The 25,069-nt window shown below is 38.9% G+C and overlaps 1 protein-coding gene across 1 annotated transcript; it reads left to right on the forward strand.

Annotated features, from left to right (window-relative positions):
* The first annotated feature begins 16,441 nt into the window (after positions 1-16,441).
* On the forward strand, positions 16,442-24,845 carry PCNA (Proliferating cell nuclear antigen). The gene is made up of 6 exons (XM_089254966.1): positions 16,442-16,826; positions 18,338-18,435; positions 19,512-19,579; positions 20,148-20,292; positions 21,324-21,497; positions 24,712-24,845. Exons 1-6 carry the CDS (start codon positions 16,606-16,608, stop codon positions 24,789-24,791), a joined length of 786 nt encoding a protein of 261 aa, XP_089111092.1. The 5' UTR covers positions 16,442-16,605; the 3' UTR covers positions 24,792-24,845.
* The last annotated feature ends 224 nt before the right edge of the window (positions 24,846-25,069 follow it).

Raw genomic sequence — 25,069 nt, forward strand, 5'->3', positions numbered from 1 at the left:
ATATAACTAAATCGTTTTCACTTTAATGAGCATCAAAGAAAAAAAATCAATCAATGGTCATATCCTTCGCCTCGGCCATCCTCCATCTGTTCTTCGTCGGACTTTTTATGAGAGCAAAAGACCTATTCCAGAGAAGTCAGTCCCTGGAAAACTTAATCTTTTCAGTTGAGCTTTCCTTTTAATTGTTGAAAAAAAAAGAGCAGTCACAAAAAATCGGTCTCGTAAATGGCGAAATCTTTTGGTAAGGTTTAAAGTTGAAGCTTCAACCCTTCATATTGGTAGGGTTTAAAGTTGAAGCTGCCTCAGGAAAACAAGAAAAGAGCTTTGCACCACCAGTGGTCCTTTTTTTATCTTCACTGGTGGAGCAAGTAGAAAGGCTAATGGGGCAAAATCCCCACCAGTTAACATGTAAAAAAAAGGCTTGTGTCGACCACAGGACCGTCTTAGGACAATCATGGGGGGTCCCTGGACCAAGCGATTTTTTTGAGACCCTGTGTAGTAAATTCTCGAAAAAATTCAAAAGTATTTCTCATTTTTCTGAGTCCACTCAGTACCTTGTGACGGTACTGATTGACCAACAGTGAGGGGGTGCCCTTTTTTATCTCTATCTCGTGCTGCCTGAACTAGTATTTCCATCTTAGAGGAGAAATAAAGGGAGAAAGAGAGAAAGAAATAAATAAATAAAAACTTATATTTCTTCTCGATGATTTCCACAGTTTGATTCATACTGCAAGTGCTGCCATCTAGGTTAGAAATTGAAGATGACTGAAGCGGTGATAACAAAATTAGGTTCGGAAAAAGCAGACGACAACATTCAATAGAGTTCCTTACGAGTGAAGCCCACAAACTGAACTGAACGGCCAGTTCAGTTCTTCCTTCGGGGCATAAGGAAACGTCTAAAACAAAGAACCAAGGTTAAAGCAGACGACAGCGGAAATTTTCATTCAGTACTGTTCCTCACGAGCACAGCCCACAAACTGAACTTAATAGCAAGTTCAGTTATTTCTTCAGGGCATGAGGAGGCGTTCAAAACAAAGAACCTATCGTCATTTTGATATTTAGAAATGCATCTGCAAGTTCACGATTTCATCGCGAGATGGCTGCTCATACTCCAATAGGTCTCATCAAGGCCGTAGCGTACCTTCTAGTGGCCCCGGGCAGACATTTTCTTGTGGGCTCCTTAAAATAGAAAAAATTATGCAAAATAAGTGTACATTTTTTGTCAAGCCTCCATTCGGATCCGTGTCCGGAAAATTCACCCCGACAACGATTCACCGCTATGCAATTCCATACTAGGAAAATTCACCGACAACAGTTCAACATGAAACTACCAAGTCCGTGAGTGAGCGAGCGAAATAGTGAGGGAGTGAATGAGCGAGATACTAAGTGAGTGGGTGAGTGAATATGAGTAAGCTGGTGAGTGAGGGAATTAGACCATTCGGGCCCCCCCCCAATAAATTTTATAAGGAGGCTGAGCCCCCCCCCCCCCCCAATAATTTCTGAAAAAACAATGCAATGCACCATCCTCCTCCTGCGTACGCGCTTGAGTCCCGTATACATGTGACGATCAGCAATTTTCAGTCCCTCCAATGTTCTCTTCACATCGGCGCCTCCGGTGAGAGAGCGAGTGAGTGGGCGATAGGGTGAGCGAGTGGGACTGGGCGTGTGGGGAATTGAGAGAGTGAGTGACCGACTTGAGAGGCGGGTGAGTGGGGAGTGAGCGAGTGAGTGACCGTTGTGACTGAGCGATTGGGTGGGCGAACGAATGGGCGAGCGAGATACTGAGTGGGTGAGCGATTGGTTTGACGAGTAAGTGAGTGAGTGGGTGAGTGAGCTACTGTGTTCGTGAGCGGTAGAGTGAGTAGGCGATTGGAACAATGAGTGAGTGAGCGAGCGAGCTACTGATCCCGTAAGTTAGTGGATGAGCGAGCTACTGCGTCCACGAGTGAGTGAGTAGAAGAGCGAGTGAGTGGGCGAGTAAGTGGGCGTTGTGACAGCGATTGGGGGAGGCGAATGAGTGGGCGAGCGAGCTACTGAGTCCATGAGTAGGTGAGTGAGGGAGCGATTGAGTGGGCGATTGGTTCGATGAGTGGGCGAGTGGTTTGGCGAGTAAACGAGCGAGTGGGTGGGTGGGTGAGTGAGCTACTGAGTCCGTGAGCGGTAGAGTGAGTGGGAGATCGGAGCAATGAGTGGGCGTGCGAGTAAGTGATCGAGCGAGCTACTGAGTCCGTGAGAGAGTGAATGGGTGAGTGCGGGATTGATCGAGCGAGCTACTGAGTCCGTGAGCGAGTGAGTCGGTGAGCGGTCGAGTAAGTGAGTGTTCGTATGAGTGAGTGGGCGAGTGAGTGAAGCGGTGAGTGGGTGGTGGAATGAGTGGGCGAGCGAGCTACCGAGTCCGTGAGCGAGCGAGAAACGCTTTAATTATGTCAAAAATTACTAATTAAGTACTGTATGTTTTGAGTGGAAGTTATTTTACATACATTTTATATGCACTGCAATACACATGTTATCACGAGCTAGAAGATTACATATTTTAGTAAAAAAAGTATATGACAGAAATTCAAAAAAAAAAATTTTAGTACATATTATTAAAATTCCCAGTATAACTCAGCAACACCAAAGATTCAAGTGAGGACTTTACATTTAAAAAATGGTATATGGTGATCCGGTCTAATCTGCGAATCCACTCTATCACCGAATCCTTTTCGTATTCATCGAATGCATGGAAACGAAATGATGACTTATCTTTATATTCACTTTATTTCACACTAACGTTTTTTACAGCATCAGTAGTAGGACATGGGTCTGGGTCATGGGTCGACAGGTCAAAATCCCAACGAGGTTAAAATCCCGAAAGTGTGGAATTGAAAATTTTAGTTTAACCGTATACGCCGCACCTCGAGATTTACGTCGAGATCTGCATTTCTCAAGGCGAGGGGCGTTCTGGGGCGCCAATGAAGATGATAAATTTCGATCAAATAAAATTTTGAAATTTTAATTTCACTGTATAAGCCCCACTTTCAACTTTCTCTCCGGATCTGCATTCCTCCCAGCTAGGGGCGTTGGGGCTCCAATAATAAGGATAATGAATTTCGATCAAATAAATTTTGAAATTTTGATTTCAACGTATAAGCCACGCTTCGCGGTTTCTGTCGGTAATTTTATAGCGTTGTTCTTCGTTCTCACCTATAGAACACTGCTGCCTCCAAAATTTTTTTGCGCGGCAGTTACCCTACTTCTCCAGTTTCGGGCCTACATTGGGCGAAGGGGTTTTACGCTTTTTTTTTTTTTTTTTGGACCCCACTTGATTCGAAACACCTTCGAAACACCATTTCGAATGTCGAAGTTTTTTACTAGATCTCTTTGTCGTGAGGCCCACTCTGCACTTAAGATTCTCGGGAAATGCCCTGGTAGACCAATGCGTTCAGACGGCACTGGCCCTGACAACATGCAGTGCTTACATCGGAAGGTTGATAGTGCAACAGCCCTGGGGATTCATGATGAATGTATATTTTTTTTACATTATAAAATTGGTAAATTAGTTGTAAATGATAAAAATTCTCTCTCATTTTTATGATGATTTAATTACCAGAAGCAATTGCTTCAAAACTGACTTTGAACTGAAGAAATAATGTTAAAGTAATTAAGGGCCTTCAATTATTTCGGCCTCCCTGCTTAACCAAGTTCCCGTTGGCCCATTGTACTTGAATTAAGCCGTTGTGAATTTCCAGATGCAGAGTTGTTGGCCAGTGGACTTCGCGCAGAGTTCAAATTTTTCCCGCAATGTTTGATGATTTGGAAACCCCTGGAGTGGGCAGGAAATTTCTTTTCGTATAAAAAGAAAATTAAAATTTATTTTTACAAATAGTGCAATTTGAGGGTAAAGATTAATATATTCTTCATTCCCTTTTGCAAATATTAAACCAATCACAGAGAATATTAAATCACACAGAGAAAAAGTAAATCGGCAATGTAAATATGTATAAGCAGCTTAGCAACGGGAAGCGTCCATTCGAAATAAGTTTAATAAGTTTAAGCTAAAGATAAGTTTAATTTTCTCTCCATCAGCAAAACTGGTAAAAGATAGCCTCAGGTTCTTATTGTTAAAAGCCATGCTTGAGTTCAAAAGCTGCGTGAAGTTATCTAGTTTTAAACATCCAATTCTTGCACAAAAAACCTCTTGGGTAACAAAAAACGTTTTCGAAAACTAGCTCATGAAACTAGAGCTTGGAAAAACGAAATCAAAAAATAGCACTTCTTATTTATTTTATTTATTGTCAATGGCAGTATGGCGCTGACATCACTGAGAGGGGGGGGGAACAAACAAATAAACATACAAAGGAATAAAATGAAATAAACAAGCAAGTAAAATAATAGGAAAAATATATACACGGTGAAACAAATGCAATACGCACAAATATTAAAAGAGATGTATGTAATATTACATAAAAGAATACAACGAAAAGTTTCAAAACCACAACGACGTAACAGAAGCTGGCTCAGAAATGCTAAAAAATAATATTGTGAGAATGCAAATATTGTACATTCACCGTATTGTGGGAAATGTAAGAGGAGATTTTCGAAAAAACTTTTCATTACATGTTTAATTGTTGTGATATCCATTCAAAACATACAATTTTTAATTAATAATTTTCGACATAATTTCCATTCCTTACACATTCATAATTATAGCGTTTCTCGTTCACTCATTCCCTTACTATTTCGCTCGCACACTCATTCGCCCCCCCCCCCCCACACTCGCTTGCTCACTCGCTCACGGTCTCAGTAGCTTGCTCGATCACTCGCTCCCTCACTCACCCGCTCAGGGACACAGTAGCTCGCTCACCCAACCACTCGCCCACTCACTTGCTCTCTGTCACTCAACCGCTCACGGACTCAGTAGCTCGCTCTCCCACTCACTCGCCTGCTCACCCACTCACTATTTCACTCGATCACTCTCTCTCTCGCCCACTCGTTCACTCTCCCACTCACTCAATTGCTCCCGGACTCAGTAGATCGCTCGCCCACTCATTAGCCCACCTACTCGCGCGTTAATTCACTCACTCGCCCACTCCACGCTCTCTCGTTTACCCACTCACCCATTCACTCGCCCACTCACTCGCACCCTCACTCACCCACTCAGTAGCTCGCTCTCCCATTACTTCACCCACAAACTCGACCGTTCACTCGTCACTCATTAAGTCACTCGCCCACTAAGTCACTTGCTCACTCGTTCGCCCCCTCACTCGCGGACTCAGTAGCTCGCTCACTCGCTCCCTCACTCAATATTTTGCTCGCTCACGGACTCGGTAGCTTCGTGACGAACTGTTGTCGGTGAATTCTTGTCGGTGAATTTTCCGTAAACCATTCGGCTCGGGACAGTGCCCCGGTTGCCCCAGACTAGTTACGACCCAGGGTCTCATAAATGTCTTATATTAAATCAAACTTCTTCACAGCCATTGAACCCGGGTTTTAATTTTCGTCAACAGATAGCAGCAGCAACAGCGGCATTTCGATTTTATTTAATTACTGAGGGCTCTTCCGCCTGTGGTGGCTAAACCCTCCCCCCCCCCCCCGCTATTTTCTCTTCACAACATATCTTGTTTATTTCGTCTCACCTTATCAGAGTGCTATGAAAAGCGACATGTCAAAGCCCCAGCTTACTGACGAATTTTAAAACAATTAAACGGAAAAAAAAGGCAAATGTGATTCATCAAGTGCCCCCATAAAACTTCTCCATGAGGGTTCCCCAGACTGGAGCCCTGTTGGACCAAGTAAATTTTCACTTGCATTAATTTCACCAATATATAAATTCTAAGGCTCCCAATCGAGGACCCGGGACCCGATTCGCAAATTTTAGCGAAGCCCAGACTGGATTTATCCCGGTCTTCCTCTGTTGAAAATTTTACAGTGTAAAACAACAAAAACAATGCAATTCCTCCAAGGCCTCCAAAATGGAACCTGTTAACTACCACGTGGGTGGGGCCCCCGACCTGGAAGCTTGTCGGACATCCCCTCTGTGAGAGCCGCGAAAAATTTTCACTTGTATTCAATTTACCAACAAATAAATTCCAGGGACCCCAATCAAGGACCCGGGACCCAATTCACAGAATTTTAGAACGAAATTCATCCAGGGCCCCAAAAATGAAACCTATCAACTTTCACATGGGGCCCCCAACCTGGAAGCTTGTCGGACATCCCCTCTGTGAGAGCCGCGAAAAATTTTCACTTGTATTCAATTTACCAACAAATAAATTCCAGGGACCCCAATCAAGGACCCGGGACCCAATTCACAGAATTTTAGAACGAAATTCATCCAGGGCCCCCAAAATGAAACCTATCAACTTTCACATGGGGCCCCCGACCTGGAAGTTTGTCGGACATCCCCTCTGTGAGGGCCACGAAAAATTTTCATTTATATTCATTTTAACAACAAATAAAATCCAGGGCTCCAACCAATTACCCGGGATCCAATACGCAGATTTTTAGTGGAGGGCCCCCAAACTGGATTTATCTCGGGCTACCGCTGTTGCAAATTTTCCGATGTTAAACAACAAAAATCATTGAGATTCATCCAAGGCCCCCGGATATGCAATGCCCCGGATATACCTGTCAACTTTTTCATGGGGGGGGGGGGTTGACCTTGAGAATTCTCAGCCATCCCCCTCCCCCGTGAGGGCCACGAAAATTTTTTATTTGTTTTCCTTTTGCCAATCAATAAAATCCAGGTCCGCCGGATCAGAGCCGGGACCCAATTCGTAGATTTTTATGAGGCCCACAGACTGGATATATCTTGGGCTTCCGCTATTGCAAATTTTTCAACACCAAGAAAACACTAAGATCCATCAAAGGCCCTGGGAAATAAAACCTTTTACTTTCCCGATGAAGGTATATGTGCAATGCCACGCCCTGGGTACCCCGACCTTGTGTGCTGCGAGCACGGGTGATATATATTTATTATACATATACATATCTCTCAGCATGACCCTCACAAGGGCAGGGCTGACAGGGGTCGGAACGATTCTGACAACTTTTTGATTTTTCACAATATAAATTAACCACAGAGGGGCCCCCGTGAAAAAGCTGGTTTGTTGGCGATATTCCGTATTTCTGAGCCTATTTTACCGTATTTTTCTGGAGAACATATGGTCAGTCTACTAAACATACCATTCCAGCACATAAAGAGTCAATAGATGTCACTGCAAATAGTCTATAACAAATATAAGTAAACTAATCGACATTCTACCAATGCCTAGAATGTAGTAAAAGCCCACTACACTTCTCTCGGCTTATGATAATTTCTTAGCATATAAAGACTCGTTAGATGTCACTGCAAACAGTTAATTGTGTGCAACAAATATAAGTAAACTAATCGACATTTCACCAATGCCTAGAATGTAGTAAAAGCCCAATACACTTCTCTTGGTTTATGATAATTTCTTAGCATATAAAGACTCGTTAGACGTCACTGCAAACAGTTAGTTGTCTGTAACAAATATAAGTAATTTGCTTATTGTGCTGCACTGCAAATAATGGTGCATTGCTGATTGTACGGTGCATCGCGTGCTGTATTGCTTGCTGTAAAGCAGCGTTATTGCGAATTGTGGTGCATTGCGTAGTATGCTGCATTGCTTATTGTGGTGTATACCACATACTTATATTACTGATTACACACATCACTGATTGTGATGCTTTACGTGCTGTAGTGCACTGAGTGCTGTATTGCTTATTGTCATGCAGTGCTTATGTTATATTATGGCCCATTGCGTATTATGGTGCTTTGCTTATTACGATACATCGCATATTGTGCTGTATTTCGGTGCTGCATTGCTTATTTTGTGATTAGTGTGTGCAGTGTATTAGTGCTTTTGCATATCGTAATGCATGCTTATTATTATGTATTGTGGCGCATTGCATATCATGGTGCTTTGCCTATTGCGATGCATCGCGTATTGTGCTGTATTGCGTATTTTGTGTATTACTTACTATTACACTTTTGTGCATTACTTACTATTACACTTTTGTGCATTACTTACTATTACGCTATTGTGCATTACTTACCATGGTACTTATTTTGCTGTGGTGCCGATGGTGGTAAATTGCGTTTTGGGCTGCATTTCTCATTGTGGTAGTATTGTGCTTTATTGCCGATGACGGTGAAGGGTGCGTTGAGATTCACCGCGTATAGTGGTGCCTATGGTGCATTACTTATTGTGTATCGCCTACTCTTGTGTATAACGTATGTATTGCGGTGCATTGAGTATTATGCTGTATTTATGATGTCAGTGTATTACTTATCGAAATCAGAGTGGGAAACTGGCAATTGCATGACTATTTTGGTGCACTGTAAATATTAGTCAATTGCTCATTGTTATGCATTACGTATTTCAGTGCATCACGTGTCATATTGCTTATTCTAATGCAGTGCTAATGGTGCATTGGAGGTTCATTGCGAATTGTGATGCACTGCATATTGTGGTGCATTGCTTATTGTCCTGTATTGCCTATGGTGGAGATTTATTTCTTATTGTTCTGTATTGCCGATGGTGGTGTATTGCTTAATGTGGTGCACTGAATATAGTGGTGTATTGCTTAATGTGGTGCACTGAATATAGTGGTGTATTGCTTAATGTGGTGCACTGAATATAGTGGTGTATTGCTTAATGTGGTGCACTGAATATAGTGGTGTATTGCTTAATGTGGTGCACTGAATATAGTGGTGTATTGCTTAATGTGGTGCACTGAATATAGTGGTGTATTGCTTAATGTGGTGCACTGAATATAGTGGTGTATTGCTTAATGTGGTGCACTGAATATAGTGGTGCATTGCTTGTTGCGGTGCTTTAAATATGGTGGTGCACCAATTATTGTGTTGTATTTACCGATGGTGGTGCACCAATTATTGTGTTGTATTTACCGATGGTGGTGCACCAATTATTGTGTTGTATTTACCGATGGTGGTGCACCAATTATTGTGTTGTATTTACCGATGGTGGTGCACCAATTATTGTGTTGTATTTACCGATGGTGGTGCACCAATTATTGTGTTGTATTTACCGATGGTGGTGCATTATGTGCTGTATTGCTTTTTGCGGTGCCATGAATATAGTGGTGCATTGCTTTTTGCGGTGCCCTGAATTGATAGGGTGCACTACTTATTGTGTTGCATTGTCTATGATGGTTTGTGCATTGCTTATTGTACTGAATCGCCGATGGCGGTGCATTGCGTGTTTTATGTGCCGTATTTCTTATTGTAGTGCATTGCACATTGCAGCGCATCACGTGATGTATAGCTTATTGTAATGCAGTAATGCAGTGCTTTTGCTTTTTGCCTATATTATGGTGCTTCGATTTTTGCTATACATCGCGTATTGCGTTGAATTACATTTTATGTTGTATTGCGGTGCACTGCTATATTTGGTGCATTGCGTAGTGTAGTGCATCGCATGCTGTATTGCTTATTCTAATGCATTGCTTATTATGGTGCATTGCTTATTGTGTGTCATGCATCGCGTATTGCGCTTTGTGGTGCATCGCGTGTTGTATTGCTTATAATGCAGTGCGTATTGCGTATCGTGCTGTATGCATTATAGTGCATCGCGTGCTGTATTTCTCATTGCAATGCAGTGCTTATTGCGTATTATGGTGTATTGCGTATTGGGCTGTATTGCTTATAATAATGTCGTGCCTACTGCTTATTATGCTGTACTGCTTATTGTGGTGCACTGCAATATGATGAATTGCTGATTGTGGGGCATTGCGTATTTTTATTCATCAATGCATTGTGGTGCATTGCAATATGGTTCATTGCTGATTGTGGTGCATTGCAATATGGTTCATTGCTGATTGTGGTGCATTGCAATATGGTTCATTGCTGATTGTGGTGCATTGCAATATGGTTCATTGCTGATTGTAGTGCACTGCAATATGGTTCATTGCTATTGTGATGTAGTGCATTGCTATTGTGATGCATCACGTATTGTAGTGCATCGCGTGCTGTATTGCTTAATATAATGCAGTGGTTATTGCTATTGTGCTGTATTGCTTAATATAATGCAGTGGTTATTGCTATTGTGCTGTATTGCTTATTGCAGAGGTACAATGCTGGTTTTAGTGCATCGCATGCTGTATTGCTTGCTTATTATAATGCAGTCCGTATTGCGTATTGTGGTGAATTGGTAATTGCGATTCTTCGCTGATTGCAGTGCATTGCTGATTTTTCTGGTTGCGTACTGTTATGCATTACGTATTGTAGTGCATACGTGCTGTATTGCTTATTGTAATGCAGTGCTTATGGCGTACTGTGGTGCATTGCTTAATGCTTTATTGTGCTTTGCTTAATGCGATACATCGCGTATTGCGTATTGTGGTGGATTGCATATTATACTGTATTGCTTATTGTGGTGCACTGCAAATAGTGGTGCATTACTGATTCTAATGCATTGCATATTGTAGGGCATCGCGTGCTGCATTGCTTATTTTAATGAGTGTTCATTGCGTATTGGGGGTGTATTGCTTATTGCGACGTACTGCGAATAGTGGCGCCTTCCATCATCGTGAATGCATCGCATGCTGTAATTTCTAATAGCAACGCAGTGCTTATTGCATATTCTGGTGCATTGCGTATTATTGTGGTGCATTGCGTATTATTGTGGTGCTTTTCTTAATGCGATACATTACGTACAAATACAAATACAACGCCACAACAGGCAAAATGCCCAACGAGGTGGCTGATAAAAAGATGTCATATGTTTCAAAAATACAGCAACCCCATTAAAAATGCAATTAACATAAATTATAAACAATATATACACATGATAAAATATTATACAATGCCCATAAATACTTATGGTTGTCTTATTCTAAGAATGGATAGCTTCTCGATTTACCCCAACATGTTTATCGTATTTCTTTTTAAACGTGGCAATTGTGTTACAATTTACTACCTCCAGGGGTAAGCTATTCCATTTATTGTCAACCCTATTAGAGAAAAATTCCCTGCGACACCATAGCCTTGCATTGTCCCTCACCAATCGATACTGGTGTCCCCTTGTTAAAGCAGTCGATTGGCGGTGTACTAAAATTTCATGGTCCATCCTATCCATCCCATTGGAAATTTTGAACACTTCGATCATATCTCCTCGACACACCTGCGTTCATCCAATAAAAGTTTCACATTCCATTCCTGTGCAGCGTCGTTTAGTTCGGGAAGGAGAATATATTTTTTGGGAACCCTCTTCCCCTACCCTGGACTTATGCAAATATCTTTTACACAAATATTTTAATGTCTATCTATGATAATTTGATTGAGGCGCTGCTCGTCCCTCCCTGCACGTATCAATCAAGGCAAGACACCGCTAGCAGAGCCTGACTTTGATCGGGGGGGGGGGGGGGGGACCATGAGCAAAGCAGAAATTGGGCACCCTCCAAATAGGTGGGAGGTGTTTGTTGGTTAGCCAGTGAAAATATGTTATCTGTCTTATTATTTGTCTTATTTACTTAATTAGTTTTCTTGATCACTCATCCCTCAAATTAACCACCCTGATTTACACAGGCTGTGGGTATCTCATTAGGTCGCTCACTCCCTGACTCATAATCCTTATATGTCCCCCCCCCCCACTCGAAAATACGCCTCTGTCTCTAAAGTCACTCTTTTGGTCACTCGCCATGGTTGCACACTTCTTTGGTCAGATTCTTTTGTTTTGGTCAATATTTTGGTCGTTCACTAACCGATCCCACGCTCTCTTGGTCACTCCTATGCTTCCACACTCTATATTTGGTCAAAATATTGACCAAAACAAAAGAATCTGACCAAAGAAGTGTGCAACCATGGCGAGTGACCAAAAGAGTGACTTAGGTGTCCCCCATTCCCGTGAAATTTCTAGGTCGCTCTTTTGGTCATTCGCCGACTCGGTTCATTCTTTTCGTCGATCATATTACTGCGCACTATTTTTGGTCACTCACATGCTCTAGGTCACTCTTACGATCACTCACAAATCATGCTTGCAAATCGCTCACATGCTTGCAAACTCTTTGAGTCACTCTTGATCACCATTGGCAAAACTTTGTATGCACTCATAAGCGGAACCACGGGCCCCCCCCCTTCATTATATTTGCCGAAATATCCATAACTTCCTATGCCTATAACAGAAGTTTCAAGAAATCCCCCCCACAAATGTATTCAGCCCTTCCATTGTTTCCAATAATTTTCTCTGTGTATTGATCACTCGCTGATTCGGTCGTTTGTTCTCTCGGATACTTACATACTCTCAAAGACACTGTAGGTACCTCGTTAGGTCACTCACTCCCTGACGTCGCAATCCCTATATATCTCTAGCAGAGGCATATAGGCCTCCTTACGGGCGGTTTTTTAGTTTCACCGCCAAAAAGCAAAAACAAATTTTTTCACTATTCTCCCATTCTGCTAACTTCCTTGGTCACCCATTACTCAGAATTCGCCGCCCTCTTGTTTTTTTGTATAGATGGCAGCATTGCGATTTGCAGATTTATTGCACTCATCATTATATTCCCGATAATGAAAGAAATAATTTCAGAGCTGATAAAAATTCTGCATTAAATGCGGAGAATAATTCCAGGTTGGAAATTATACTTACTCTTCACAGGATTAACAGGATGGTCTATCAATAAAATATTCTATATTAAAACTATTTATAAATAATTCCCCAATTCTTTATATAAAACTTTTCCACTTTAGCCTATTTCTCGCAAATATGAAAGTTCTAGTTTCACTGTAACTGCTTTTTTTCCTCTTCGATTCTTCAATTCCTCACGGCATTCACAATATGTTACCAAACGCGCTTTTCAACAGTGAGATCTGTTGTATCTGAGAATTTCTCTCATAATTGTCTCAGCTACATCATCAAACCCAACGTATTTCGTCGTCAAAGGATTTAAGTACGTTATGTACAGGGTGCGGGGCGTATGGCGAACCGTTGATCCTAGAGGTATACTTCCAGTTACAAAAAGTATCAAAATAGTGCGTAGTACTTAGAAATTTATTGATGTTGCAAGGGGTTGTATAGTTATTCAAATGAAAAATATTAACTTTTTATGCTGTCAACGCGTGCGCCCCAAAACCCAATTAGGAATATGTTTCCCTGTCTCTCCTGATGTCAACAAAGAAGAAAAAAGCCATGTTTCTAAGTGCAACATTCACTGAAATATTCGAGAAACGGAAGAAATTTTGGGGGGAAAAAACAACTTTAAATGCTGGTAAAACGGGTTTTTTTTCCATTTGTTACAGCATTATAAATTATATTAATAAATTATCAGTTATGTTGCTGAATTCAGAATTATGCTGCTAAATGCTGCATTCTATTGCTAAATGGTAAATTCGATTGCTAAACGGTAAATTCGATTGCTAAATGCTATTGCTAAATGGTAAATTCGATTGCTAAATGCTATTGCTAAATGGTAAATTCGATTGGTAAATTCGATTGCTAAATGCTATTGCTAAATGGTAAATTCGATTGCTAAATGCTATTGCTAAATGGTAAATTCGATTGCTAAATGCTATTGCTAAATGGTAATTTCGATTGCTGAATGCTATTGCTAAATGGTAAATTCGATTGCTAAATGCTATTGCTAAATGGTATTGCTAAATGGTAAATTCGATTGCTAAATGCTATTGCTAAATGGTAAATTCGATTGCTAAATGCTATTGCTAAATGGTAAATTCGATTGCTAAATGCTATTGCTAAATGGTAAATTCGATTGCTAAATGCTATTGCTAAATGGTAAATTCGATTGCTAAATGCTATTGCTAAATGGTAAATTCGATTGCTAAATGCTATTGCTAAATGGTAAATTCGATTGCTAAATTCTGAACTCGATTGCTACATTCTATTCGCTAAATTCTGAACTCGATTGCTACATTCTATTTGCTAAATTCTATTGATAAATTCTAAATTTCATTGATAAATTTTAAATTCTATTGTCAAATTTTAATTCTATTGCTAGATTCTAAGTTGTGTTGTTAATTTCGGCTTTACGCTGCTAAATGCTGAATTCTATAACTAAATGCTGAATTCGATTGCTAAATGCTCATTCGATTTGATCACTCATTCCTCAAATTAACGGTCCTGGGTTATAGGTCGTTATACCCCCCCCCCCCTCACAAAAAACACGCCTCTATTTCTTTCTCTCTAAAGTCACTCTTTCATCACTCGCCATGCTGGCACATTTCCCTAATCATTTTTTTTTTTGTCATTCTTTTTGGTCGTTCGCTGACCTAGTTTCTGCTCTCTGGGTCACTCTTTGGGTCTCTTCTATACTTACGCACTCTCTACGTCACTCTTTGGGTCACTCCTATGCTTGCGCACTCTCTACGTCACACTCTCTAGGTCTCTCTCATTCTCGTGTCATCTCCGGGTTGCTCTTTTAGTCATTCACTGACTTGGTCCATTGCTCTGTACATCAGTCTTATTGTCGATCAAGTGGCTCTTCACTGCTTTGGTCACTCACATTCTTTCCACATGTTCTAAGTCACTCTTACTATCGCTCATGGACCTTCTCTCATACTCATGCCATGGTCAGTCACATGCTTACAAACTCCTATGGTCTGATCGCCATAGGCCAGGGGTTCTTAGCTTATGGGTCGCGAGCCAAACTTGGGTCGCCGGGATCACAAGATGGATCGTTGTCCAGATCGAAACAGTCCAAATTCATTAACAACCAAAGACTTTGAGCTGGGGGTTCCGACTGAAACGTAATTCGCAGGGGCTTCCGAGAAGGGTCGTACGAATCCACAAAGCCAGGGACTCGAGCTATGGGTCACAACCCAAACTTGATTAGCAGGGGTTTTCGAGGTGGGTCATAAATAATCTCAATAGAGTTAGGCTCTCTCGAGATTATGGAAGACGATCCAAATGTAATTCGCAGGGGGGCTTTCCTGATGAATCATACAAATCCACGTACAGTCCTGTTATAAGTGCACTTATTGCGTCACAGTTTTCACTAATTTCGGAAAACATAGTCACATGGGTCGCGAAGCTGATCTTGTTGCTGATTTTTGGTCACGGGTGAAAAAGGTTAAGAATCCCTGGTATACGGTATAGGATTGGTGACTGTTGTTTATATATTCTGTATATTTTTATTTATTTTTTTTTTCTTTATTTTGGAAATAGGGGACTGTATGGCAAAAAAAAAAGAAACTACAGCACTGTAATACCGTGCAGGACATCACGAAGTGCATAAGACCATTATATATGTCTTTTCCAATTGTAGTGCTTTTTAATGGGTGTTAGAAATAATTCCTCTATCTGTCCATCAGCATCTATGCAGCGCACGTGTTGTGCAACCGATGCATAATCGGTGGACTCGTCTACAGCTAAGGAAAACTGTGCACGTTTTCAATTTTTTCCTGCATTAATTTCTTGATGGAAGACGCAATGGCATCAAATCGTCTTGCAACAGTAGTATCGCAGTGATATTCTTAGCAGCATTAACCATGGTTTTGCGACATTTTTCTGGTATAAGTTCTGCAAGGTGCAAAAACTATACAGAAGTTACAAAGAAATAATGAAAGAAATTACAGAAATGATTAAAATTCAAAACTATCAACAAGTAATTTAGGAATTGATGAAAGCATTCGAAATTAGAAGGGGGAAATGGATCTCCTGTTTGATTGAGGATTCTTCTGGCCCCCCAACGAGAAATTAAAATGCTGTTATTCACCCTGGGGCAGCGAAGTCCCGTTCGCGACAGTGCCGTCTTAACTTATGGGCCCGGGGGCTTCAAGCTAAGAAGGGGCCTCACAAAATGAGATTTGGTTGAAATTTTCGAGAATTTACCAGTTAGGGTCTCGCAAAATTCACTTGGCCGGGGGGGCCCATGATGGTCTTGAGATGGCCCTGGTTCGCGAGACAGATAACTCTCCGTGTTATAAATTTTTCATTTTATTAGGTGAAGCTCAGACACTTTTTTCACTTGAAAACAATTTAATTCATATATATATTTTTTTCACTTCTATTATCGTGAGCTCGGGGCCCCTGAAAGCGCGGGCCCGATGAAATCGCACCTGTAACCAATCTTTCAACATTATAAGGAGACGCTGAAATGAATTCTTGCCCTGGTGACCAAACATCTGGTTGCAACCCTGCCTTCTCATCCAGGGCCGTCTTAAGAGTATCATGGGCCCCCGGGCCAAGTGGTTTTTCGGAAGCCCTGGTAAATCCTAGAAAATTTCAACCAGATCTCATTTTTGTGAGGCCCCGGGCCGTGCCCGGATGGGCCCATGCGTTAAGACGGCACTGTTCTCATCCCCTCAATCGCTGTCACCTTGTCGATAAATTGTGGATGAATTTTCCGCACACGATTTTTCTCAGAAAAGTATGGTCAGTGCATTTGTAAGTAAAGTAGTTCGATTTTGTTTTGTTTTTGTCTTCCGAGATATTTCATTCGTAAAAGAAGCTAAGAAAGTAAAACTAGCTTTATCACCGACTGAGCGGGAGCAGAGAGCAGACGAGAGTTTGGCGGGAAAGAAGTCCATTGTCTACGTCCTTTAGCCGTGATCAGAGGCCGGGTCCGTCGTCGTTGCTTATTCGACTTTGTGAATTTCGCTTCGGTAATTAATTAGCAGCCGAGATGTTCGAAGCAAGATTAGTTCAGGGAGCTCTTCTCAAGAAAGTGTTGGAATCCGTCAAGGATTTGATAACTGAGGCCACATGGGACTGCGCGGCTAATGGCATCAGTTTGCAAGCCATGGACAATTCCCACGTCAGTTTGGTTTCGTTGAATTTGAGAAGCGACGGCTTCGACAAATTCCGATGCGATCGCAACCTTTCCATGGGAATGAACCTCACCAGGTAATCGCTGTAATCATATTTGATTTACTTTTCAACTTTACGAATCGAAATGGTATTGATCTGTGCTGATATTACGACTGATGTTTTTAATGAAAGGAAATACAAAGCATATTAAACTACAGCTGCTATTACTCCGCTATGTGACAATGAAATTAGTGTTTTTGGCTTCATTTTCCATTAAATTGGCTAGGGAAGTGTACCGTATCTGTAGTTTTCTCTTTGTGGGAGAACTAAAATGATTGTGATATTCAGTTGGGCAAATCCCAGCTTCCTATGGCGACTAAAAATATTAATATTGGCACCAAAAATTTTCTGTGTGATTCGGGGTTGAAGCTTCGATCGCATTTTTCGCAGAATGCGAAAGAAGAAATAGCCACTTCCGTAAAAATGCTTATAAGAGGTATAAAATGAGTAGACATCAATCATTAGTATTTTAGCATTTTGCTAAATCTTTTTTTCGCTTTTTTGCAAAATGAGTTTTTTATCTAGCTTAAACCCTGGTGTGATTACTAGCTCAAGCTATAGAAATATGCTTGGCTCCTAAAACATTTGTTATCGCCTAGATTTTTTTTTCTCGATCTGTCAAGTGCCCTTCTGTGAACTTTGCATTCACAGCTTTTGCAATTATATAATTTAAAATGTAGGCCTAGTCTTTAACAGCATTTTCCAATTAGCAATTTTTCTTGATCACTCGGCTAAAATGATATAGTTCTATTATTGTATGATGGTTTTAAACCAGATTATAACTCTTAAATCTTGCTTTAATAAAGCAAGGAAGCTTCTAATGGTGAGCGTTATGATACCCGCAGTAGCCTGAAACATGTAGAAACAAGTGCAGATCATGTTACGGTTAATTTTCCATTTGTGTGGTCAGCACCAATGTGGTGACTTTTTTTTTGCATCGGGTGAGTTCAAGATGGCTAACAAGGACACATTCAATCACCTTAAAGCCGGGTTTTCCTAGGAGCAGGTTACCTGCAGCGTGAAATGATGATTGGTTAAAAAAACTTAACCAATCTGCGATTTTACGCACTGTAGAAAACCTTTTCCTAGGAAAAAAACCTGGCTTAAGAACGCAATTATTTGCTCCAGCAAAGTTTCAGCCAAATTGGTGATTTTTGATTAAAAGTGCTGTTAGAAACAGCACACAAGAACTAAAGATTAACCCTAGGTTCCTCCGAAGCTAGCCCATCCAGGACCGGAGTGTGGGTGGTGGGACAACTGTTTCGGGCAGCAAAATTTAAGGGGGGCAGTTTTAGGTGGGAACAAAGAACATTGTTACAAAATTATCAAATTTTAAAGTTGTGGTAGGTGGCAAAATAATGTTTGTCCCGAGCAGCAAAAACACTAGTTATGACCCTGAGCCCCATCATAGTGCCCACAAGGTCTTCCTCTAAATACTTTTATTTTATAGTATTTTTAGTTAGTTAATTATTTTATTAAAAAATTATAATTGCTGTTGAAAGTTCATTGAATTGTTAAAAAGTTCATTTTATATTTCATGTATTTAGCATGGCGAAAATACTAAGATGTGCATCCAATGATGATATCATCACGATAAAAGCTCAAGATGATGCAGACACTGTTACATTTGTCTTCGAAAGTGCAAGTAAGAAATACTTTGTTATATATTGTTTTTATTTTTTTTAAATATAATCTTTGTACAAAACATTTTTAGTTGGTGACATATTTTATCGAATTCTCACCCTGAAATTTTTATTTCAATTTCTGAATTCAATCTGGAATTTAAAAAGTGAAATACATTAAGCATGTTTTTGCACAGGCAGTTTTCCAATACACAAATATATATTTTTGATCATGTTTGTCCAGTTTTTTGTATGTTTTATCAAACAAATTTGATACCTATTAGTGCTGTGTTTCTCAGCCTTCCTGAACCAAGGACTAGTAAAATGTGTGAAACAATTCAACAGACCACTTGCATCCAGTAATACTGGACATTTCTGTATTTTCAATTGGTTCTGAAGTTATTTTTATGCATTTGTCCTGTTTTTTTCTTCAATGATGTTTATTTAAATTCATAATGGTCACTAAAATCGTTAATAAACAGCATTTTTATGACATGATAATTTTAGGTATATCTCGCATTGTCGATAAAAATCCTCAATTTTTCCTTAGAATAACCACAATTGGAGATTTTGTTTACTTATGGCAACTTTCTTAAAGACAGGTGGTGACGTTCCGTATGTTACAGTAATTGGGTAATTTTTCATGTCTTTTTGCCGTAGTTTTGGTTTACCTTTTCAACGTGCAGTGTTTATTTGTAGCAGTCTTTTATTTCCTCACCCGTCATCCCTTTTTGCTGTAATTGGCAAATTTGTCGTAAATTGAATTTTTGGGCGGAAAATTGGCGATACCCCTTATTTAGGATCACAATTTCCCACATTTTTCTTGATGAGGTATAATTAACCTAAGTGTGAAAGCACAATTTTTATTTGTGAATCACTATGGATATTACTATAATATCAATTACGACTTGTGTAGAATTTTTGTATTTTGTGTAATTTTTATTACTTTTTTAGAGATGTAAAATTCTCGAGAATACTCTTTCGGAGAATATTCTTATACATTCTTAATGAGAATATTCTCTGGCAGGACTACTTTCATAAAAATTACTGGGGAATATTCTTATATATAATCATATCTTGAAATAAATTTCTATTTCAGATCAGGAAAAGATTTCTGATTATGAAATGAAGTTGATGAACTTGGATACCGAACATTTGGGAATTCCAGTAAGTGTTGTGATTTTTCAATCTGTCATGCATACATTTTTTTTTTCTTCTAAACATTCAATTCAGTTTTCTTGCTTTCAAACGATGTCTATAAATTTCTTTAATGTGTTCACTTGGAATATGGACATCACAACTTTGATTATGACTTGATAAATGCCAGGTCACTATATGAAAAATCTGCGTTAACATCTAAAGTTTTGATGACTAAATTATGAGTCTGGTGGCAATGGCAAATTTTTCACCAGCATGGGAAAAAGTCACCAAGCCTGAAGAGAGATTTTGCCTTTTTCCGGGGGGGGGGGGGTGTTTTGTTCCTAGATGATTTGGTTGATGCCTAAATTATTTTTTATTTGTCAAACCCCACCTTTAATGTCAGCTCAATTGTTTTTCCCAGAGAGTAAAATCATAATTTGTTGTCAGTTATAAAAAAAGTCACTGCAAGAAATGCTGAACAGATCACGTGAAACCTTTTTAATATTTAATAAATAAAAAAAAGTGAAATTTTGATAGTTTCAAATTTGTGAATTCGAATGTTTCCTATTAATGATAATGTTTTTGGCTTATTTAGGACACAGATTACAGTGTAGTTGTGAAGATGCCATCTGGAGAATTCCAAAGGATCTGTCGAGATTTGAGCATGATTGGTGATTCTGTGGCCATTTGTTGCACAAAGGATGGAGTAAAGTTTTCAGCAAGTGGTGACTTGGGAACTGGTGAGGCAGATTTTTGTATATGAGTAATCTGAAACTTATGTAGGCCTATTGAAGGCAAAGAAAAAAAATCTTCCCAGAATAAATCTTTGCCATATGTTTATCCATAGGAAAAGCTTAAAATAGGAAAGCTTTGGCAAATTGCTATAATGCTAACGATTGATGGTTGGATGTCTACTCGTTTCATACCTCCTGTACACATTTTTGTAAAAGTGGCTGCGACTACTTTCGCATTCTAAGATTTTCATTCACATTTTGCAAGAAATACGACTGTAGCTTAAATCCTAATTGATATGCATTGAGCTCCAAAAAAATGCTAGGATCCAATCCCTGAATTTTCTGTGACATGTTAGAGCATGAATACCCAAAACAAGGCAAATTGTTTCCCCTAAAAATCCATTTACTGAAGTGGGCCAGCGCACGTCGATCTCAATGATAGACATGAAAGAATGGCTGTTTAGAATCTGTCTTAAATTGCAAGCTCCTATAAATATGTAGTTGTCAATGCTACCAATTTACCTGGAAGCCTTCAGAGATAGGCTTGTCAAAATCCTCCCATCAGAAACCAGATTCTTCTTTTTTTTTATAGTAGTAGTATTTTTATGTATAAATCCTCAAATTTTGGTTTCCCTTGAATATGAAAAATCCAGAAGGAAAATACTCTCCTGGTCCTTGTAATTCCAGACTGACCATATTTTTTTAGGAAAAATCAGTAATTGTTGCCAAGAAGTGAGCAAGGTTGTCAATTATTGCTAAAAAATTTGAACCGAAAAAAATACAGGACCACCGTCCTGAGAAGATGGGTCACATGGTTACGCAAAGCAATCCTAAAAAATCCCCCCCCCCTTTTATTTGCCTGACATGTTTTCTTTGGTGCAAAATATTTTATGTGATAAACTAGAGATTTTTCAAATCTGGGAGAATTGGTGCCTATGAATATTGTTCTTTGTTTAAAATTTAATTATTTTTTAAAATTTTATAAAATACAAGTATTAAAATATATATTGTTTGCCCCCCTCCCTTCATTCCTAAAGGGAATATCAAGTTATCGCAAACAGCCAACGTAGACAAGGAAGAGGAAGCTGTCATAATTGATATGCAAGAACCAGTATCCCTTACTTTTGCTCTACGTTATTTGAACTCTTTCACCAAAGCCACGCCGCTTGCGGCTCAGGTTCAGCTCTCGTTGTCTGCTGATGTTCCATTAGGTAAATAGCTATTTCATAAGTTCTTCAATGTCTACTTCCTATATGTTTGATATTACAAATTATTATAAAATATTACACCTATATTACACGTCACTCATCAAAACTGCATGCATGCTTTAAAGAGAGACTTGGGTAGAGCCAGTAAATGCAGTCAAGCACGGGTATGACCAAGTCGCATGAGAATGTGAATAACATTCACTATATCCAGAGTTGCCAACTACTATGGATTGTCTATAGTTTCTATAGATGACTGCAATAAACTGCAGAGGTAGGGGAGATACTCTAAATATTACAGACGTTGATTTTTTTTTTAAAATAGTCTTTGATTTTCTTGCAGTATTTTGCTTATTTTAAATTGCATCGCCCTTTGCCGTAACAATGAATTCATATACACATGTGAGAGAGTTCAAGAAAAGACAAACTCACAGAACTGATCTGTTTTGTCTTGTGTGTGGAAGGCAATATGCAAAGCTGGGTCCAAACTCATCGCTCTACTCTATTCTCAAATGTACAAAAACCTGTCTTCCGTCGAAATCGCCTCACACTTTGAGCTAAAAACAGGTTTTTGAGTTGTTCAGTGTGGCAGGTCAACCTGGCTTCATCTGCATAGTGCATGGTCGTGCTCTCAAAACTGGTGTCGGAAAGAGTGTTTCTTTATAGTTGCCATAGGAACTATGATAAGAAAACAGTGATGGGGATCTAGGGTTGTTAGACGTCCATACATATGGCGTGCGCAGGTTGGGATTACATTGAATATTCATGAATTTTTAAGGGACTAAGTTGCTTAGGGAGGTGGGGGTGGGCTCATGTAGCCTGAGCCTTCTGGCTCCAGTGCCAAAGAGGTGCTGCATTTAATGGGCTTTCCTAGCAAAGCTGAATATTCATCACTACTGGCAAGCTTCAAGCCAATGTTGGCATATCTGTATATCGATATTCATTTACATGATAAATACTCTGCTTTACTGATAATAGTTATCAATTATCAAAATGTTATCAGTTATGAAACTTTCCGAAATTTTAATTATCTATAATTATAATAATTGATCTTACTGTTCTGCAATCAACATCACTGTAGAATTTCTCGACCATGCTTTATTTAAAGTTTTATTTACGGATATAATTCCTGATCATCGATTACAAAGCTGTTTTCCAAATTTTGCTTGGCATTCTTTTGCTATCAACGAAATATACTTTCAGTAACGTATTACAATTTTTACTGTTACTACATGTATAATGGTACACCTTGATCCATAGGTTGAATAACATGATTGGTATCAAGTGGTGCACATTTTCAATGTACTCCAGCTGAACAATATAATAGGCATTAAATTATCATAGAAAGAATAGAGAAAAACAGAATATTCAAAACTTTTGTTTTGAAAATTTGTTGTTTAACTACTTGTTCAAATAAAAGAGTCTGTGTGACTTAGAATTTTTCCAAACTAAATTTGCTGATACAAAGATCATAATTTTTTCCCTCAAACTTCAAATTATCCGAAACATTTGAAATTGAACAAGAAATTTTATCATTAAATTAGACAAGAAACTCTCTGGGTGTTTGTGAAAGTTTGAATTAACCAAGTTCTACTGTATTGTATTTGAATGTTATTTGAAAAGAATCAATTTTTTTCAACGCTTGTCGCAATTTTACATCTAATCAAAAAAATTTCAACTCTCAATTAGTAATGCAACTTACAATTTACGACTTATTTTCCTATTTTTCCTTTTTTAATGTTCTTTCCCCTTTTGCCCTCTTTCAGCTGCTTAATACGTTTCTTGTCTAAGCACATCCTTCTCACTTAATGAAATTGTGTGATTCATGCTCACTTCCACGTTATTGCAGTAGGATTCTATTCTTAGTTTCATGTTTTCTTTGTCTTAGATATTCACCCTGGCATAGCCTCTCTTACAGAAAGGGATATACATCACACAATAAAATATAATTAGGAAATTTGTAATTTATGCAAAAAATTCCAAACTAATTTTAAAAAACCTTATTTAAGGTTTTTTAAAATTAATTTGTTGCTCTTGGATTTACACAAATATTTGGCAAAAGGACCGAATAGTGGCAGGGTATTTGTGCCATCTCTAACTTCCAGTAATCTGACACACTGTGGCCTATTGTTTTTCTGTTTGGTTTTTCATCTTTGGGACCAGAGTTGCTGGATACCTTGTATGTATGGGATTCAAGGGCGCATGCATGGAAGGGTGGTGGCATGTATTGCATATCCATTAATTCTGCTGGAGCCTCTGCCCTTTTACAAAGTTTATTGGGGTGAGGCCCCCCCCCCATGCATCCTGAGCCTTCAGGTTACAGTGCCTATGTCCAACATATTGTAGGTAAGATGAACTTCTATCGACATACATACATGCACAATCAGCATTACATAATCAAAAAAAATTATGACCCAAATAAAAACAATTGACTTGAAAGGTGTCGAAAAAACATTTCTACGAAAATAAAGGGATTGCTGAAGAGCATTTCGTGAAGAAAATGCTTGTGTCCCGTAAAAACAGGACGTATGGTTTGCTGGTTAAAATTCATAGAGAGCACATGTATTGAAAATAATCTCAATTGAGGCACGACTTGGATGAAGGTTAGGTGCCCCTGCAGTAATACCTCACATTTAGACTTTGTTTCTGAAAGAGAATTTCTGATTGTATGGATCTTCATCATATGAAAAAAAATATTATTCTGACTGAAAACTTCATCATGTCTGATATCTTTAAATAAAGGAATTTTTATAAGGTCAGGATTACACTAAAAAAGTTTTATAAAATATCTTTTACAAAATTTGAAGATAAAACCAATGAAATCTATTGGTTACATTTTTCAAGTTTCATAAAAGATTTTTTATCAAACTCTTGTGTAATCCCGGCCTAAGCAATATTATTAACATATTTTAGTAATGACATCCATACTTGTTAAAGGATGTGTTTTTCTTAGCCACCTCGTTGGGCATTGTGCCTGTTGTTGCCTTGTATTTGTATCTGATTCCATTATAAGCAGGCTCGACTATACATTGCTGTCTCTATTAACTATTTGTTTTGGGGTCCCCCCCCCCCCCATCTATAAGTAACTAGCCTGTACTTTGGAAACACTCCTCATATATATTTAAAGTTCGTTCTTGTCGATAGTTTAAAAATTTATCATCAATGTTCAACTGTAATTATTTTGCTTCTAAAAACATTGATTTTGAATTTATTTTTACAGTTGTTGAATACAAAATCGAGGAAATCGGATACATTCGATACTACCTTGCACCCAAGATTGAAGATACTGATGAAAATTGAATCAAATGTTTTTCTTGTAAATGGGTTTTAATAGTAAAGTTACCACCATATTGAGACATTTTTTGTTTATTTGATGCTGTGCGATTTCTATTACATTGATCATTTTCAACATTATTTTTCATGAATATTTGTTTCCCCCCCCCCTCACTTTTAAAATTTCAGTTGATTCTCTGTACTGATATAACAGATATTGTTAATAGGCATTTTATAATAAATTCATTTCATTGGAGCATTTTTTTTTTCAAATTGCAGATAAACATAATTCTTTTCTGTCAAAT

Source organism: Pholcus phalangioides, unplaced genomic scaffold (assembly GCF_987345545.1).
Source record: "Pholcus phalangioides strain wild (caught in Gottingen) unplaced genomic scaffold, Ppha-v1.0 ptg000042l_1, whole genome shotgun sequence".
In the NCBI taxonomy this organism is placed as follows: domain Eukaryota; kingdom Metazoa; phylum Arthropoda; class Arachnida; order Araneae; family Pholcidae; genus Pholcus; species Pholcus phalangioides.